This window comes from Pimephales promelas, chromosome 1, assembly GCF_988280905.1.
Source record: "Pimephales promelas chromosome 1, fPimPro1.hap1.1, whole genome shotgun sequence".
Classification (NCBI taxonomy): Eukaryota; Metazoa; Chordata; class Actinopteri; order Cypriniformes; family Leuciscidae; genus Pimephales; species Pimephales promelas.
This window is the reverse complement of record NC_142769.1, coordinates 10,722,001-10,739,765: the sequence shown is the minus strand read 5'-3', so window position 1 is coordinate 10,739,765 and position 17,765 is coordinate 10,722,001. Positions and strand designations below refer to the sequence as shown.

Below are 17,765 nucleotides of genomic sequence, written 5' to 3'. Positions count from 1 at the left end.
AGTATTATGTGTAGAAACGTTCTGAAGTTGAGTGTAATTCATATCTCCGTGAAGCTAAAGTTAGCGGTATGACTGTGCATTATCTTTGCACGTGTGATCCGATGCACGCTGTATTAGTTTAAAGGAGTAGTTCACTTTAAAAAAAAACTTTTGCTGATAATTTACTCACCCCCATGTCATCTAAGATGTCTACGTCTTTCTTTCTTCAGTCGAAAAGAAATTAAGGTTTTTGATGAAAACATTCCAGGATTTTCTCCATATAATGGACTTCATTGGGAACCAAACGGTTCAAGGTCCAATGAGAGTTTCAGTCCAGCTTCAAAGGGCTTTAAACAACAACAGATGATGAATAAGGGTCTTATCTAGGACCCTTCGAGTCATGATTCAAGTCAAAAGATTTGTTCATTTTGATGAACTTGTTTGAACAGGAGAGTCACGAATGCTCATCACAGAACAGAGGAAGGCGAGCATTTGTCTTTATAAAACTTAAACTTTTTTATTTATTTTTGAAATGACCGATCGTTTCGCTAGATAAGACTCTTATTCATCGTCTGGTGTCGTTTAAAGCCCTTTGAAGCTGCAATGAAACTCTGATTTGGACCTTGAACCGTTTGGTTCCCATTAAAGTCCATCATAATTATGGAGAATACTCCTGTAATGTTTTCATCAAAAACCTAACCTTAATTTATTTTCGACTGAAGAAAAAAAGACATGGACATCTTGGATGACATGGGGGTGAGTAAATTATCAGCAAAAGTTATTTTTTTTAAAGTGAACTACTCCTTTAAGTGAAATAAGGATAACAACTCATATGTTCCATATGTTTACTTCAGTGTTTACACTTTACAGATGTCATTGAGCTGTATTTATGTGGATTGTGAAGATTACACTAGATTGAGATATGGTTAGAAGACGATAGTCACGTGTATATTACAAGTCAATTCTTTACACCCATAGCATGTATCTTAACATGTTTATTTATAGTTAAATGTTTATCATTTATCACTTTAAACTGATTATTTATATTTCTGTTTATTATAGAAACCACACTCTTTTAGCCCTCAGGTTCAAGTATACTCCGATATAGACGAATCCGACGAGCGTTCTGTGTAGGCTGCCATCTTGTGGTGACGCCATTACTGAGCTGTTACACCGGCATAGACATATGCACCGGTATGTAAACAAACCTCGGTGATAACGCGAACGCACCCTCGATGACAGCTACAGACAGGCAGAATGACTTGTTGGGTTGATGATGTTAGACATTGGCCTCCAGTCACAGATGAAGGTACAAACGATCTTACAGATTATTTAAGAAAATAGCGTGGCAAGCTAGCTAGGCTAACGTTTGCTAACAAGGAAACTATAAAAAGATCTGTCCATTTGGCAACAATAAATAAATAAATGAAATCAAATAAACAAATTCATGTTTTTCATTTGTGTTCATTATTTATCTCATTTTTACATTGCAACGGGCAAGGGTAAGGTAACGTTACAGCTAGAAAGTATACATAATATCGACCAATTAGTGTTTTTAAACCATGGAAAGAGGTCAATATAACAGCGGGAGAACAATTATGTCACATAACGTTATATTTAGCTCAGGAAAGCCATTTAATGACCATAGCATGTTAATTAAATAGAAAAAATAGCAAGAGAGGAGATTTTACTGATCACTATATCACATATTTATTATATTTTTTAATTATGTCATTAAATAATTGTTATATACGCGAATGTCCGCGTCTTGTACTCGTCCAGGAAATCTTTGTAAACCGTACGGCTCCAGACAGGGGCAGTCGACCCGGGGTATTCACAATGTTTTCTCTTCAAAATTGAAATTTTACTGCCACCATTGAAACAATTTATAACGGAAACTGTTTACCCACTCGACATTATACAAGGGGTAACGTTGTAACGTTATTGACAGTCGTAAATCGCGGGCTGTTTATTCCAGTGGACGCAAGTTGCAACTAAAACAATAGGAGGCAATGGCGCAACGCTACCCAGCAACAGCTCAGTAATGGCGCCCGCTTACTTCCGGTAGTTTCGCCGGATTCGTCTATAAAGGGGCTAAATGAATAGCCCCTTTATATAGGTTATAGGACGATGCTGAAAGTAGAACAACCACTTGCTACCTCTCTTTCTCCAGCATTGGCATCATCCTTGAAGTCCCCAATGGTGCCCACTAAGCCTTTAAAAACATCATCAATGTTAGTGGGTAAAGCATATACGGCAGCAAATCGGGCCAGCGCATGCCTTCACATTATGGCTATTTTACAAGCATAGCAGGCTGACCTGCTGAGGGACCTTGAGACTGGCGAAGGGGCGTTGCCTGACGTAGTTCGAGAACTGTGTCAGGCTACCAATCTGTCTCTCCGCTCATGCTATTGGGCGGTCGATGGCAGCTATTGTGGCTTCAGAGAGGCACCTTTGGTTAAATTTGTCAAGATATAAAAGATAAGGACAAATATTTTCAGAAAAATTTCTGACCCTCAAAACTGTGTTTCTTTTAGCCATTTCCTCACTATATAGAGTTGGAGGTCTTCAGGCCCTTTTGGTATCACCTTCGTGCCTTGAGTTTGCCCCCAGGATGGTCAAAGCGTTCCTCTATCCCAAACCTTAATACATACCTAAAGAAATATACCACATATTGTACTGCAGGCAGTCTATCCTCCTCCATTACACATTACATTTACACAAAAAAAGGTACAAAACCTGTCACTGGGGCAGTACCTTTTCAAAAAGGTACACTTTTGTACCTAAAGGGTGCATATTGGTACCATAATTGTACAAATATGTACCATGAGGGTACCAATATGCACCCTTTAGGTACAAAAGTGTACCTTTTGAAAAGGTACCACCCCAGTGACAGCTTTCGTACCTTTTTTTCTGAGAGTGCATGATGAAGACCAGGAGAAACCAAATCTCATCTGTCCAGTCAGAGCTGCCCAGTTTTGTAAATCTGATCAGTTACTGGTATGCTTTGGGCCTCCCAAAAAAAAGGCCTTTCAGCATCCAAGCAGACAGTTTGCAAGTGGATAGTCGAGGCTCTCGCATATGAGGTTATGGGCCAGCCTTCACCTTTAACAACTAGAGCCCATTCTACAAGGGGAATGGTGGCATCCAAGGTCCTAATTTCTGGGGTGTCCCTTCAAGAAGCTAGTGATGCAGCTGGCTGGTCTTCGCCACTTACGTTTGTCAGATTTTATGACTTACACATGGATACTCCTGGGTATAGAGTTGTCATGTCGTGACAGTTTTCATGACAGGTTCTTGGCCGTATGGGGTTCGGGCATTCTTGCTTCTAAAGAACAAGAATGCATCCCGAGTTCCCTCGAAAGTAGGGAGTAGGGAACAAGATGATGCATCACAAGATGATGCATACTTCCTACATCCCAGTGATCAACTTGCTTCTGCCTTTTTCTAAGCTAGCGTGGTTCTAACCGAATGTGCTTTTATCCTTTCCTGGTCATGACATCACCCGCCCGTGACGTTCACCATTGGACTAGATGACACATGAGCTAGTTCCCTAAGGAACTAGGGTTACAGTCAGACTTTTTACTTGATCACACTAAACATACATTTAAGCGCGTTGAAAGTTATAAAATATCTTGTTATAATGTGTGTTAAATTGGTGGCTGGTATGAGAAATTTGATGCACACTGCAGTAAAAGTCAAGGTTTGAGTTTGCTTGTTCACCTTTAGAGTTTGTTTTCATTCATGTCTGTGTTTCTAGTGTGTTAATTGGTTCAGTCTTCACACATTCCCTACCAGTTTGTCACCCTGGTCACTGATTGCTTTGTATTGCGTTCAGGCGTTTTGTCAACTATCTAATTCGTTTCTTCTTCGGTTTGCTGTGTATTTAAGCCCTCTGTTTAATCCTGAATAGTTGTCTGTTATTGTAGCGTTTTTTTTTTCGTTTTTTTTTTTCCGGGATATTATGTTACCATTTCCTAGCCAAGTGTGTTTTGTTTCTATTTCTGCACATAGATCCTGCAATCTTTATTACCTGCAACTGACTGTGACAGTAAGCCAGATGGATATTAAAATAGTATATTAATATTAAGAGCTTCACACAAGGACAACCATTTGTCAGTATGGCAATCAATGGTGAATAAGGTGCATTTCGATGCTTCAAAATTCTCCTTTGGCGTTCCACAGAAAGAAATGATAGCTCATGGGTGTGGAAGAAAATGAAAGTACATAAACTGGCAGATTTTTTTCAGTTTTTGGCCTTGCTTGAAGCAAATCCACTGTCTCACAACATTTTTTTATGGAGTAAAACTCACTCAAAAGTTGCTTCATATGGAGATCTGCACACACTTGTTCAGTTGCAATGACATTAATAACCGTTCCGCCTCCTTTGATCTTTCATCACGGCCCTGATCTCTCTGCCTGATAAAACTCACTCTTTCTCAATGTTTATAACGGTTTATCACATCGGAATGTGTGGTCATCTGCTCCACTCACTGACAGAGGAAACATAAAGAGCACCGGAGATGGGGTTAGTGGAGTCACTGAGTTTGGTGAAGGTTACTCAAGATGAAGATGAGTTTGCACATACAGATTAAATACAAATTAGGGCTGGGTTATGAGTTTATCTTGATGGTACAGTGTAGTTTAAACTCGTTCAGGATGTGGGTTTGGATTCGTAAGGACATTGAATGGGTTGGCTAAGTAACTGGTTTAAGATGGGTAACTATCAGGGCGTAGTTGTTTAAAATAAATTAAGGTAATACTTAACAGTTGGCCTTTTTTGTTAGGTAAGAGATAATGTACATCCAGTCAGTTGTTATAGCAGAATAAACTGATATGGTGGTCAGGACCCTGAGGCGAAGTGGAGGGGTTTATACTGCGAAAACAACCGGCTGGATGTGCATTATACCGCTTATTACACGGCTGTAGAGATGCACCGATTACAATTTTCTAGGCTGATTCTGATTTCCGATTTTCATTGAGTTTGACCTGCCGATACCGATTTTAGCCGATTCCGATTTTATTTTTCTAACCACTTTTTTATTTTCAATAACACAAATATTTAATTTATATACAATATATATATATATATATATATATATATATATATATATATATATATATATAAATATTTAAATCCTTTTTTTTCATCAAACAAATTTAATTTAATTGAGCGTGAGCAGCGCAGCAAAAATAGACAAGGCCTACATAGTTCCCACATGACGTCACAACATACGGGCATTTGCCGACCCAATACAAGAAGTAATACAAGTTAAACAAAGTGAAATGAGTTTCGTGCTAAAAAGTGAAAATGAAAAGTGAAATGACTTGTGTGGACTTGAGATAGCCAGGTAAGCAGACAGCCCTAACCCTAACCCCCTAACCCTAACCCTAACCCCTAACCTAACCTAACCCTAAATCAGAATAAATCTCAAACCAACCAGCAAACGTCAATAGCAGAGGAGAAAATCCGCGTAATATCAAAATAATACTGTTATTGTGTCATGAAATGTAATTTTAAGAGTGTTTCAAGCGTGAATGTGGTAGTTTAAATCTCAGATCTGTGGTTTATTTATAGTGCCTATTTGAAAAATGCATCTGACGTTTTCGGAGTTTTGACATCCAAGCGTTCACCGGGAGCCCAGCACTCATCAACCCCAACTGGAACGGCTTTATCTCGGCTAGTGCTTCTGACGTTTGCCGCCGGCTCTGATGTCTCTAGTCTAGTGGATAAACTTGACGTATAATTCGTCTTGTGTATAAGTCTATCTTTAGTCTTATAAAATTATAGTTTGTTCCATGGCAAAAAAAATCGTTTTGGCTGAGGGCAAAGTGAAGTTTCATAACTTTATATATTTAGGCTATTTAAAGGTACAATATGCAGGATTTTTGCAGTAAAATATCCCAAAACCACTAGGCCTATGTTATATATTTTGTTTAGTTGATTACTTACAATATCCCAAATGTTTCCAACTATTTGTAAATCGTGAGAAAATTGCCATTTTTAACCAAGAAAACGGGGCGTGTGAGCAGGGGTGAGAAGTCGCCAGTCAATGACGCCATATCCGCGTTACCCCTGGTTTCCGCCAGGTTTGACCTCATACTGCAATAGTAACCATGGCGGCAAATCATGTTCATTTTGTTATAAATATATGCCGTGAAGATAATCAATGTACGCGTTGCCTGAACCACATGGCCAGGCTTAATATGTTTAAGTTTTTTTTTTTTTTTTTTTTTTTTAATGAAAAGAGGCAGAGTAGTGTTTTATAACATATTTCGTTTTATTGTTGCCTAAAATATACATAAAGAGATAAAGTAGAGCATGCTGAGTGACGCGATTAAAAACGTTCTGTTCCATTTACAGAAGAACCATACTCGCGTCCTCTCGTCCTCTGGAGTTCGTTCTACTAAGTCAAACTTGGCAAATCCAAACAACCATGAACGCAAGTCCGAAGTTTGTGTACTTGGTATTCAGAAATGGCCTATGTATAGAGCTCCGGACGTCATGTGACCTACTCTGTTTAAACCGCCATATTGGCAGGCAGGGGGGCGGTCCGGGACCGGGACGTGAATGAATGACAGCAACATGAGTTTCAAGGCAACAGAGTTCATAGCACACTTTAATTCAAAATACATCGACTTGTACATAAGAAAAATTAATAGGTTAATCATAACATCCCTATAATGCCCCAGGGGTGCTTTTCATGTGTATTGATAAAGGAACTAATAGCTTTCCTGAAAGTAGGCTAATAGGATGAAGAAGAGTCAGGCTCCACAGAACATAAAATATTATATTATTTTTTTTTTTTCGTGTTCACATTTACAGTATGAGGGGAAAAAAAAAACAATGTTATGGACTTGACAGTTCTCCGTTAAGGACATGGCCGCTGTGAAAGTGACTTTAAAACTTTCATGGACAAGACAATAGATAAGAAACGGAGGCGCCGGCACATGAACTGGACTCATACAGTAAATGAACCGAAACTCAGCGTATATGTAGCTTTTTCACATACCTGATAAATGTGTAGAAAGCGTGATATCTACTTTTAAACAGAACATTTAAAAACGAAAAACAGACTGATCTCTGCTTATGTCCGTATGAAATCTGCATTTCTCTCTGGCGCGTTACTGTGAAGATCGAGAGTCAGCATCATCAACTTCATATCTTGAAGTCGACACAGAAAAACCTTGTTTATTAATAAACAATTAAAATGTCTCCTTGCTATATGTGACATATTCATTATCATTACCTTTGCCGGTTCTTTGTGGCAGCTTTTAGATACTTTGGAGCGCCATCCTTGTTACAAGAACGCACCATGCATCAGCACCGAAAACGTGATTTGTTTTTATTTATTTATTTATCATCTAAAATAAAAAAAAATCATGATACAAACCGAATTGTAGGTTTGGTCTATTGTTACAGCCTTAGTAAGACAAGAAAGCAGGAGTTTAGTTGTTTGTTAGTTGTAAAAAAACAACAACAATTTGAACATCTTTGCCAAGCGCAAACCAGTACAGAAGTAATCAATAAATTATCGGCGAGGCTCATGCTTTTTTCCACAATCGTTTTGGAGGGTCATAGGAAAATTAATTACTGGCGAAGGGAGGGTCAAGTCTTTTTTGACATTCCCAAATTTGATGTGTCATTAGTTGTCCATTGAAATAAAATAAAATAAAAAAAAATAGTTTATGGAAAGTGTGTGAAAAATTGTGTTTTATGGGATAATGATACTATATTTTTACTGTCACTATTGTAAAATTATTCTTTTATATCTTTACAGTGGGATTAAATGGGTTAATCAACAGTTGAAACATTCCACAAAACCATGTTGAAATTTTATGTTTTTAAAATTTAAATAGGCATTAAATCATTCGACCACTATCAATATCACTGCTACAGCCGCTCTGGCGCTCTCCTGATTTGCCTGCCAAAATGGCGGAGTTTAGAATGCGTGACGTCAGCTTCTGGAGCTCTATTGGCCGCTGGAGTGCACGTCAACGGCGCCGCCATATTGCAAAGGGCAACTTTCACACTTCTCATTATGACAATTGAGAAAAATGCCTGTTTCGTTCACTGCTTGGGGCTGTACAAATCGCCACACAATTATCTTTCACAGCAAGACTGAACATTTGTTTCTGGTTGTATTTGGTCATGAAATAATTAAGTAATAGTAACGTTCAGAGGAGAAAAATCGCGGAATTTAAAAAAACGACTGTTATTGTGTCACAAAATGTAGTTTTAACAGTTTTTCGGTCGACAATGTTCTTTAAATAACAAATCTGTGGTTTATTTATAAAGATAGCACCTATTTTAAAAATTGATCTGACGTTTCGGAGTTTTGGGATCCATCCAGGCGCTCAGCCACCTGGAACAGCCTTACCTCGGCTAGTGCTTCTGACGTTTGCCGCTGGTTCTGATGGCTTTAGTCTAGTGGTCTAATCTAATGGGCAATCTTTGGTCTCACAAAAAGAGACAGGGTTGAGGCATTTTATTGTATAGCCTATGTAGGAATGTTTTAAAAAATATTAATAATTTTATATATAGCTAGATTCTCTTCACTGTATGTAGGCCTATAAAATAAAATGACAGACCTTTTTGTTAAATGTCAGTTTAATGATCAATATTATAATGTTTCATATTTTTTTCATATTGTCTATATTATTCTGCAATTGATATTACATTGTATTTGCTGTTTTTATAATTATTGTAATATTATACCACTTGCATTTATCAATCTATTACAGCTATGCTGTTAAATGATTGTACTATTCATAGTCACCATTTAATTTATTTTTTATTGTCTATACTGTAATTGATATTTTTTTTATTCCATTGCTATTATTATAGTATTATAGCCTACATATACTATATGCTATTATCAATATTTGTATTATTATAATATGTACTTATGATATATATAATTATACTATGCATTACTATTTTATTTGCCGTATAGTGTTTGTTGATTTTATTGACTAAATCGTAAAATCGTAAATGATCGTAAATTTACTATTTGCATTGCACTGTAGTTGTACCATATCTTATGTATTACCTTCCATCAGTTATCTTTGTTATTGCTAAAATTGGGTCAATCACAGAAAATGCTTTTTTCCACAATAAGAAAACTTTATTTAATTTAAAGTAAAAATGTAATTATATCTTTACAATTCTTATCCATAAATAAAAAAACAGATACATGAAAATCGGCCGGTTTCAGTCAGAGTTGTCCATTAACTAATGTTAATAAATTAAACCTTATTGTTAAGTTGATTGGATTGCGGCTAACGAATTGCATAAAGTCTTGAAAATGGATTTTTATAAATAAATAAAGAAAAAATATTCTGAAATTGAATGGGCTCTATGCACGGCGTTATTTCCGGTGAAGGATTAAGGATGCTCGATAACTTCCGCCGATCATAGAGTCCAATGCAATACCGAGAATTTATATTGAATTTTATACTCCATGGTTATACTAATGAAACGTTAGTCACAAAAACAGATAAAACAGACACCCCTCGTTGTGTTTATGCTTCTTTTTAAAATTATATTAAATAAACATAACTACAAATAAAATTACATCTAAACGTATGTACGTTTCGTTTCAAAGACGGGAGGACAGTATATTGAAGACTCTGCCATAATCCCGTTTTCTCTGGTTTTCCTCCGCTTTAATCTCCACAACCGGAAATGGACGAGCATCCTTACGTCAAATGCGGAACTTATGTGTGCATATAGCCCATTCGATAATGTAACCCAGTCTTGGTTTCCATTGGTTTTGCCATTCAAAACTTTCAGTAGGATTGGGATAACTTTGATCCAAACAATCATGATTATATTGATCTAATCAATGGGGTGTATTCCATGTGGATTTCAGAAACAAAATGCAATTAAATTAAAAAATTGATTCTCATTTGAACTGGTTAAGGATGTGTGTTTAAACTGTAACAAGCTCAAACCAGATCATTAGTTATCTCAAACCTAGATACTAACTTAGCACATACCAGATCCTCAGAAGTTATGTTTTAGACCTACGATTGATCTCAGTGATTACAGGTTATGCTGATTTTGGTCATGGAGCTGAGTGTACACTTTTATTGGTAACCAAACAGATCAAATTAGCTCTTTAAAAAAAATAAACGCATTCTATGCATGCAGATTCTTTGTGGGTCTGGTTACAATTTAGGCATCTGGGTTTGAGAGTTGTTGTATTAGGGTTTGAGATCACTTGGCATTCAGCCTGCTGAAGTAAAATTAAGGGTTGAGGTTTGATGGTCAGTGGATTGAAGGTTATTTCTGAATTTTTGATGGGCACTGAATGGTACATGGTATGCATGTGTGTTAGCACTTACCAGGCCTGCTTCGAGTTCTTAGAGATACACTGGTGATAAATCGTCCCACCAAAGCGAAAAGGAAACTTGCACTCTTTGCCATCTGTTGTGAGAACTAAAAAACACAAACACATCCAAATCCATGAAGCAACAGTAATTAGAAACAGAAACTACGAGGAATGACAACAATTAAAGAGCAGTTCATACCTTTCTGAGTTACAGTGTTAGACTGTCCAGAGAGTAAAATTTCAATACCAGGTGGCTGCTTGCGCTTTAAAGAGAGAGAGAGAGAGAGAGAGAGAGAGAGAGAGAGAGAGAGAGAGAGAGAGAGAGAGAGAGAGAGAGAGAGAGAGAGAGAGATTTTCCACATGGATCCCAGATAACTTGCATTCAGAAAAACTCATATGGGACACTCACCGATCTCGCACACTGAAAACGGGGCAATAAAATAAGACATGACAGCAGCAGAGGAACAAACTTTCGACGAGTCAGAACTGGAGAAAACACAGAGGAATCCAAGCAAGAAATTTGTGAACGAGGTGTCCTCCGCATGGCAGATCTTTGGACAAATTTCACCGGGAATGAAATCAATAAAATCCGTCCCAAACGCAAAGTGTCATGTGTAGAACTCCTCCATTATATCCCGGGGCGATGGATGCGTGAAAGCTCACCGCAGGAAAAGCCTCTTCAAGGGAGTTCCCACGAGAAAAGCTTGTGATTACACCTGGCGGAGTGGCCAGACCCAGCCCAGCACGAGCCTGTGATGTAATTCCGATCCTCATGCTTTGATTTAGGGGTTGTTGTTGTCAGTGACAACGGAATCCACCCACAAGTGATGTTGCGCTACGAGAGGCACTCGGAAAACCTGATGAGAGTTTTGCGCGTCACCGCTGCACTAACGCGGCCTGGATGAATGCAGTTAATCATTCATAGACTGAAACTACCCTCAGAGTGAAAGGTTGAAATTCCTCCGCATTTGTGAAGGATTTAATAGTATAGGCCGGCCTAGTGGTAAAATAATAATAATAATGACGAAGAAGAAAAAATATGCTCAGCCTATGAGATAAATTGAGCAAAATGAGAAACTTTCCACATTAGAATGAGCTAAAATATGCCATTTAATAACTTAATAATCACGTAATTGATGTTTAAAAACAACCCCCAAATAGCATATTAGACGTCTAATGGGCCTGCTATATGATAATAGCTGCACTTTCTTTTTGTCAAATATAGGCTAATAAAAAAAGTTAATATTTTCTATTCTTGTTTTGATGCTGATGCACGTAAGGTGTACACATTCCCTTGTATACAGCACACACTCTTACTGTCTCAGGAATAGCACATGCAAATCATTCACATTCGCCTGAAGATGTGAGGAAATATGTACGTTTACTCTGCATTAAGGGAGTGTCTGGGTGTGACAGTGTTTTGGTATAAAAGTCAAAGCCAAATTACGTTGTGCTTGCTTGGGTTTACTTTCTGTCAAACACGGCGGGATTTAAAGCAGTGACGTCACTGTAGTTGGCCCCCACCCACCCACTGAAGTTTTTCGACACCTACCTTTTTGGGTCGAAGGTCACGTCACATAGCAGTTGCAGAGTGTGAGGTGATTTGTTCACAGCTGCAGTTGTTAAAGTCAAAATATGAGTTTAAAGTAAATTTATGTAAGATTTCAGGCGTTCTATCAATAGAGCTGATAAGTCCCGCCCATCAATGCAAGTGAATGAGAGAAAATTATTATTTTCTGATCCCGTTTGAATTGTGCCATGAATGTGAACATATGTTGTCTGTGAATTTTTTGTATAATTTCTCATGTAACGAGTTTGACAGTTTATTGTATGGATCTTAACGAGAAAGTCTACAGGTCGCATATGTGACGTCACCGCATAACACATTTTCCATCCACAAATCACGGTGCAATAATCTAAGGAATTAGATCGAGATGCCTGTGTGTTTTATACCCAAATGTCACCATTCAAACAATGGTTTGTTTAGCGGGATCCGTCCGTGTGCTAGTGGTGGTGACGTAGCCTATATCAAACACGTCGAAAGCAGCGCAAAGTGCTCTCACACAAAGTCTAACCATATAAATTCTACCTGCTAAATTGTAGCATTCTTTACACGAAAAAATATATAAAAAATTCACAGACAGCATATGTTCACATTCATTGCAAAATTAAAACTTAGAAAATAATTAATTCTCTCATTCACATGCATTGACGATTTTTCAATCTAGAGGTCCAGCCGTGCTAGCGGAAAGGGCGAGTTGGTTCTCACTGCGGAACATGAAATCCATGGGGAGGAGTCGGATCCAGATCAAACTCCTCCCACTTTACATACCCAACTCCGCCCCCTGATCCCTAAACCCACCCCCAGTGGTGGAGGAAGTAATGAATTTCAGTACTTAAGTAAAAGTACAAATAACCAGACATGCTTATCCTTACTATATGTTAATAACTATTTTTTGGCATTAAAAGCGATTCATTTATGGTGTAATTCTGAACCTCTTGGCTTGCCATAATCCTAACCAAACGTATATTACACACGGTGCGTTTCCTATGCACGTAAAAACACATTTTCGGGTATAAATTGTACGATAAACACACTGCGTGCGAGACGCATTTAGTGTAAAGTAGAAAGTATAATAATTGCTGCAAAATGTAACGAAGTAAAAGTAAAAAGTATGCACCATGTATTCTACTTAAGTAAAGTAAACATACGTGAAAAATGTACTTAAAGGTATAGCGGAGGATTTTCTTTTTCCGGGTGGGTAGTCTATACTATTGGTCCACCTAAGTGTCAATCATTCTGGTGATATGTTTACGTAAGGCCGTCGTACGTGCTCATCCCTATGTAGTTTTCACTTTCAGGTGTATTATGTCGAAGTTACAGTTTCAGCCATTCCTTTGAAAATGGCTGAGGGTCGAAAGAGAAAAAATGTAGCTATATGAAGTGTATGATAAGAAGAGAAAGGCCGCATAATATAGAAACAAGACCAGAGTGATTTTGGGTGAATATCACACGCTGGCGTGCGCTAAAAGCACAGGTTGGGCTTCTCACTGATGCCACAGTCGCGAAGATTCTACTAGACAGGTAAAGTTTGTCATGCTATTTGGAGAAATCCATTTAAAATCACTAGTAAAAGTTAATGCAAGCTACTTAGCAATGCTAGCCCTGGCACAAGTCATGCACCGGATAGACACGATAAACATCTCAATTTGTCTAAAGTAGCCTTTTGACCAAATGGTAAATGGTATCACGCTGAAATATTCTAAAACCTTGTGTGTTCATGTGTTCATATTCTAAAACCTTGTGTGTTTATTATTACACAAATGCAACAAGCTACTTCTCCATTACATATGCAACTATGTATAAAAATAACGTATTAATACCTACGTATTAACAATGAGACATATTAGGTTAAGGACCAAAGTAATAGCCCTGCTTATATGTTGCCATGTAACGTAATTGCGATTTGCAAAATAGTTTCCTCAGAACGTATTTCGTGTGATACAGGTTGTACACATATCATGTCTTGAGTCCTCGGTCACTCAATCGATCAGTATATTAAGTAAAACACGGAAGGGCATTTGACATGTTGTCTTTTTTATGAATGTTTTTGATTTAGTTTATAATTTGCAACATAATTGTGCAAGGCGTAATAGGAGTTCCCTCTCGGGAGCAAGAGTGTTGTGTTTGTGCATGTGCATTTTTTAAAAAAATTGGAGAGGGCGGGTCTTCTCTAAAATTCGGAAAGATCCTCCGCTATCCACAAGTTTCCTACGCCCCATGAGGCCTTGCGTCAAAAGTGGGCGCGACTTCCGTTTTGAAGTAAACAAAGCACGATTTGACATGCTTGACACTCGTTCATTCAATAGTTGACAGTCATTCAAGTTATAGCGATCCAAACTAGTTACCGATGTGGGAACACAACCTCAACGAAATTAAAAAGGGTGAAATAACAGTACCCTCCGCAGTAGTTGATTGGCAGTATTATAATAACATTATTAATAATCAATACTCATCAAGGCATGGTGACAGACAGTTGTGCGAGCTGACAAACAATTAAAATAAAAAATACACACTTAGTCATTGTGCTTTGGAGTTTATTCAAAATTATAAATGAATGTGCTACTTGAATACATTAACTGGCACATTTGGTATTCTGTCAACACAGGCTTTGATCCTGAGTTTAGGTGTAACATCAATAGAGAACATCCAAACACATGCTGATAAAATTTGATAGAATATTAAGAATTGAAACAAATGTACACAGGAAGATTCGTCGTCTTTTGGGAGGTGATGGAAACTACAGTCGTTGGCAGGATCAGAGACGGGCTCAGGATCACTCTGATTTCGTTTTCAGCTTATGTTCAAAACAATCACGTTTAAGCCACTGAATTAGTTTAGTCCGGTTATACATACAACCGCGAACAGCACATGTTGCCCCTGAGCTCCGTAACGACATCTCTCATAAAGATTTGCGTCTTTAAATAGTAAAATAATTCTCAGAAAAACAGCTAGCCTCTTCGCTAACTAACACACAAAATACCATTGGAATGCTACTTCCGCCGCCTCACCGGAAGTTTCACCCACTTTATTTTTTACAGGAGCGCCCCTCGGAAACTTGTGGATACCTTTGAGTAAAGTAACAAAGTATTTGTACTTCGTTACATTGCACCACTGCCCACCCCTAATCCTTAAACCCAACCCTAATCCTACCCCTCCACCCCTTGGATCGTGATCTGACTCCTCCCCGTAGATCTCATGTACTGCATTGAGGTGCTACTGGAAAGGGCGGGATTTACCTATTACTAACTGCACTGCGCCATCTGGTGCTGTTGAGATAGAACTGCTTCAGAAAGGTAAGGTTTGACAGTTATTTTTAGCACCCCTAAATAAAAACTCTGTAGAGACCCATCAATAAGGACGATTCAATATGTGAACTAGTAGATGGCTGAGAGAAGGCATGTGGGCATTTCGTATCTAGACCAAAACCCCCCAAAATAGCCTTTCTTTAACTGTCTATGAAAATAGCACATCTTTAGAGGAGAAGAGTCCTGATTGGTCAGTTTACAATCGGGCTTTGATTGGTCAGATCTGCAGTGTTGTTACACGTTCAAATCTTTGTATGATGCCTCTGACAATTCTGTTGTCAGTTGTATAAATAAAACATATATTAAATAGACCTGACACGTTTTAAGTCTTATGAAACAATATTTTTTTGTTAGCTGAAAAAAAAATGTTAGCTGGGTATATAGGCTAGAAGAAAGCATCTCAATAAACTGCATAAAACAAACGAAAACGAACAGTATTTATATAGGCTAGTTAACAACGGTTTGACTGAAAAATGTCAAAATTGAAAATACTGTAGAAACAAAGACACCTACATCTTGGATGCCCTTGAGGTAAGCTAAAACATATCAAAAATTAATTTCAAAGTGAATTATCCCTTTAAATGAGATGCTGCTGACATAGGAGCCTCACAACTCTCATGCATTTGATTTGGACGCCATCTAATGTTCAAAAGATGCATCGAGTCCTAATGACTTTCACTTTCATTAATTCAACGATTTCATTCTATACCGTCAGAAAGGCCGACAAACAAACGGTTGTAGTTTCAGGAACGCGCCCTTTCCTGGGAATTAACGGTAGCCTACATTTTTCCACAGAATAGGCTAACAAGGAAAATAATCTCCCAACGAATCCCCACTATTTCCTCCGTATCCAGATTGGGGAATTCCGTCTCAGTGTGGATCTGGGACGTCTTACTGATTTTCCAGGGAATCCCTCTAAAGGTGTTTATAAAGTTCGGAATGTTCTGTGATCAGAGTTCAGTGCTTTAGAGTAGATTCTCGTCAGCTATCTGTAAAGAAACTTCTGTAAATATCTCGATTCAAGGACGAATATCCAGACAAGGTGAGGTAACACTTCATTTTAAAAATTAAAAGAAAGAACAAAAGAAAAATAATAATAATTGATTTATTTTCTAACACATACTTATCATAAAATAAGGGGTGAATTCAGGTTGATTGGGACACCTTTTCACTTTTTACATTTTTAAACAGGGGAGAGTGAGACGGAATATTTTCAACAGTCAGTATAATCGCTTAGAAATTACGTAAGGGGTTGAAATCAGGCCTTCGTGACCACCATCCTCTTGAGGTGAGGGGGAAGGGGGAGAGTTGCGGGGCAAAAAAAAAAAAAAAAAAAAAAAAAATTTATATATATATATAAAATCATGAACACAATAAATCCACAGGCAGGACACACACACATACACTGAGAGTGAACAATGTTTTAAGGTGTGTTGATTTTAACTGTGTTCTCCAGTCAAGAGTAGATTTTTCATAAATGTCAGAAACTGTCAGTGGTAGCCTATTTCAAAAGGTAACCTACACATTTGTGCATATTACCTTAAAGCCTACATATTGGCACCACAAGTACATATTAGCACCTACATGGTACATATTTGAACCTTTTTAAAGGGTATCGTCCCAGTGACAGCAGAGGGTAAAGAGATTTAGGGGCAAGTTGTCATTAATTTTACATGTTGTAATGGAATGAATTCATTACAATTTCTTTGGTCCATATGTTGTGGAAGATGTATTTTAGATTGTTCGCATTATTATATTCAGTATTCCTCTCAAATTAGCAGGAATAAATATAGAAGGAGATGTGACAACATGCCCCACTCTATCACCCTTACAGAATTGGGTCATACATGTTTGATCTTTGATTTTTGAGCTACACGAATTCATGAACTTTTGCCCGCAATGATAAGAGCACAGAGTTGTAAAATACATAAAAATAAAGCAGCGTGTTCGTTCGAGAGCTGATTCATGCAGTGAGCATAAGTGCGTCATGTGTGTCTGATCACAACCATGTGTGGGTGACAAAACACTCTGCTGGGCTGCGGCAGTGTGACCAGACTCGTTCAAGCTGAACAGCACAACTTTATTATCCCCAAATGAGCTGGACGGCGAAGGTTTTGTTTCCCTTACATGACACACGGTCAGACTCGGCAGTTTTGGTTAATTTCGGTGAGTCAAGCAGAGCTTCGCGGACGGGAGAATAAGATCTGCCCGTCTGGGTCACTGTAGGTGATTCACACGTGGAGCTCAAAGTACTGTAGAGTGTGGTTGATTCAGAGTCATTTGACACACATTTCAGAATTGCATTATGCCACAAAATAATTTTTTGCTGTGAAATCTTTACTGATTTTTATTATAGGCCTAAACATAAGAGTAACTTTTATTTGAAGATGAACATCAACTGACCTTTTCTTTAAAAAAATCACTGGTAACACTTTACAATAAGGTTCAGTTATAACATTAATGTGTTAACTAACATGAACTAACCACGACCAATCCATTTATTACTGTATTTGTTAATGTTATTTAATAAAAATACAGCTTGTTAGTTCATGGTAGTTCACAGTGCATTAACTAATGTTA

The 17,765-nt window shown here is 37.8% G+C and overlaps 1 protein-coding gene across 2 annotated transcripts in view; it reads right to left on the bottom strand.

Moving 5' to 3' along the window:
* The window catches only part of hgfac (HGF activator), a 37,050-nt gene extending 26,095 nt beyond the window's left edge, over window positions 1-10,955 (bottom strand). For both annotated transcript variants that reach the window (XM_089126229.1, XM_039669903.2), the window contains exons 1-3: window positions 10,726-10,955; window positions 10,516-10,579; window positions 10,330-10,423 (exon numbers count right to left, since the gene is read on the bottom strand). In XM_089126229.1, the coding sequence (XP_088982355.1) occupies window positions 10,330-10,423; window positions 10,516-10,579; window positions 10,726-10,860 (293 nt within the window). In that variant the 5' untranslated portion in view covers window positions 10,861-10,955. The remainder of the gene's footprint in view (window positions 1-10,329; window positions 10,424-10,515; window positions 10,580-10,725) is intronic.
* Window positions 10,956-17,765: the final 6,810 nt, after the last annotated feature.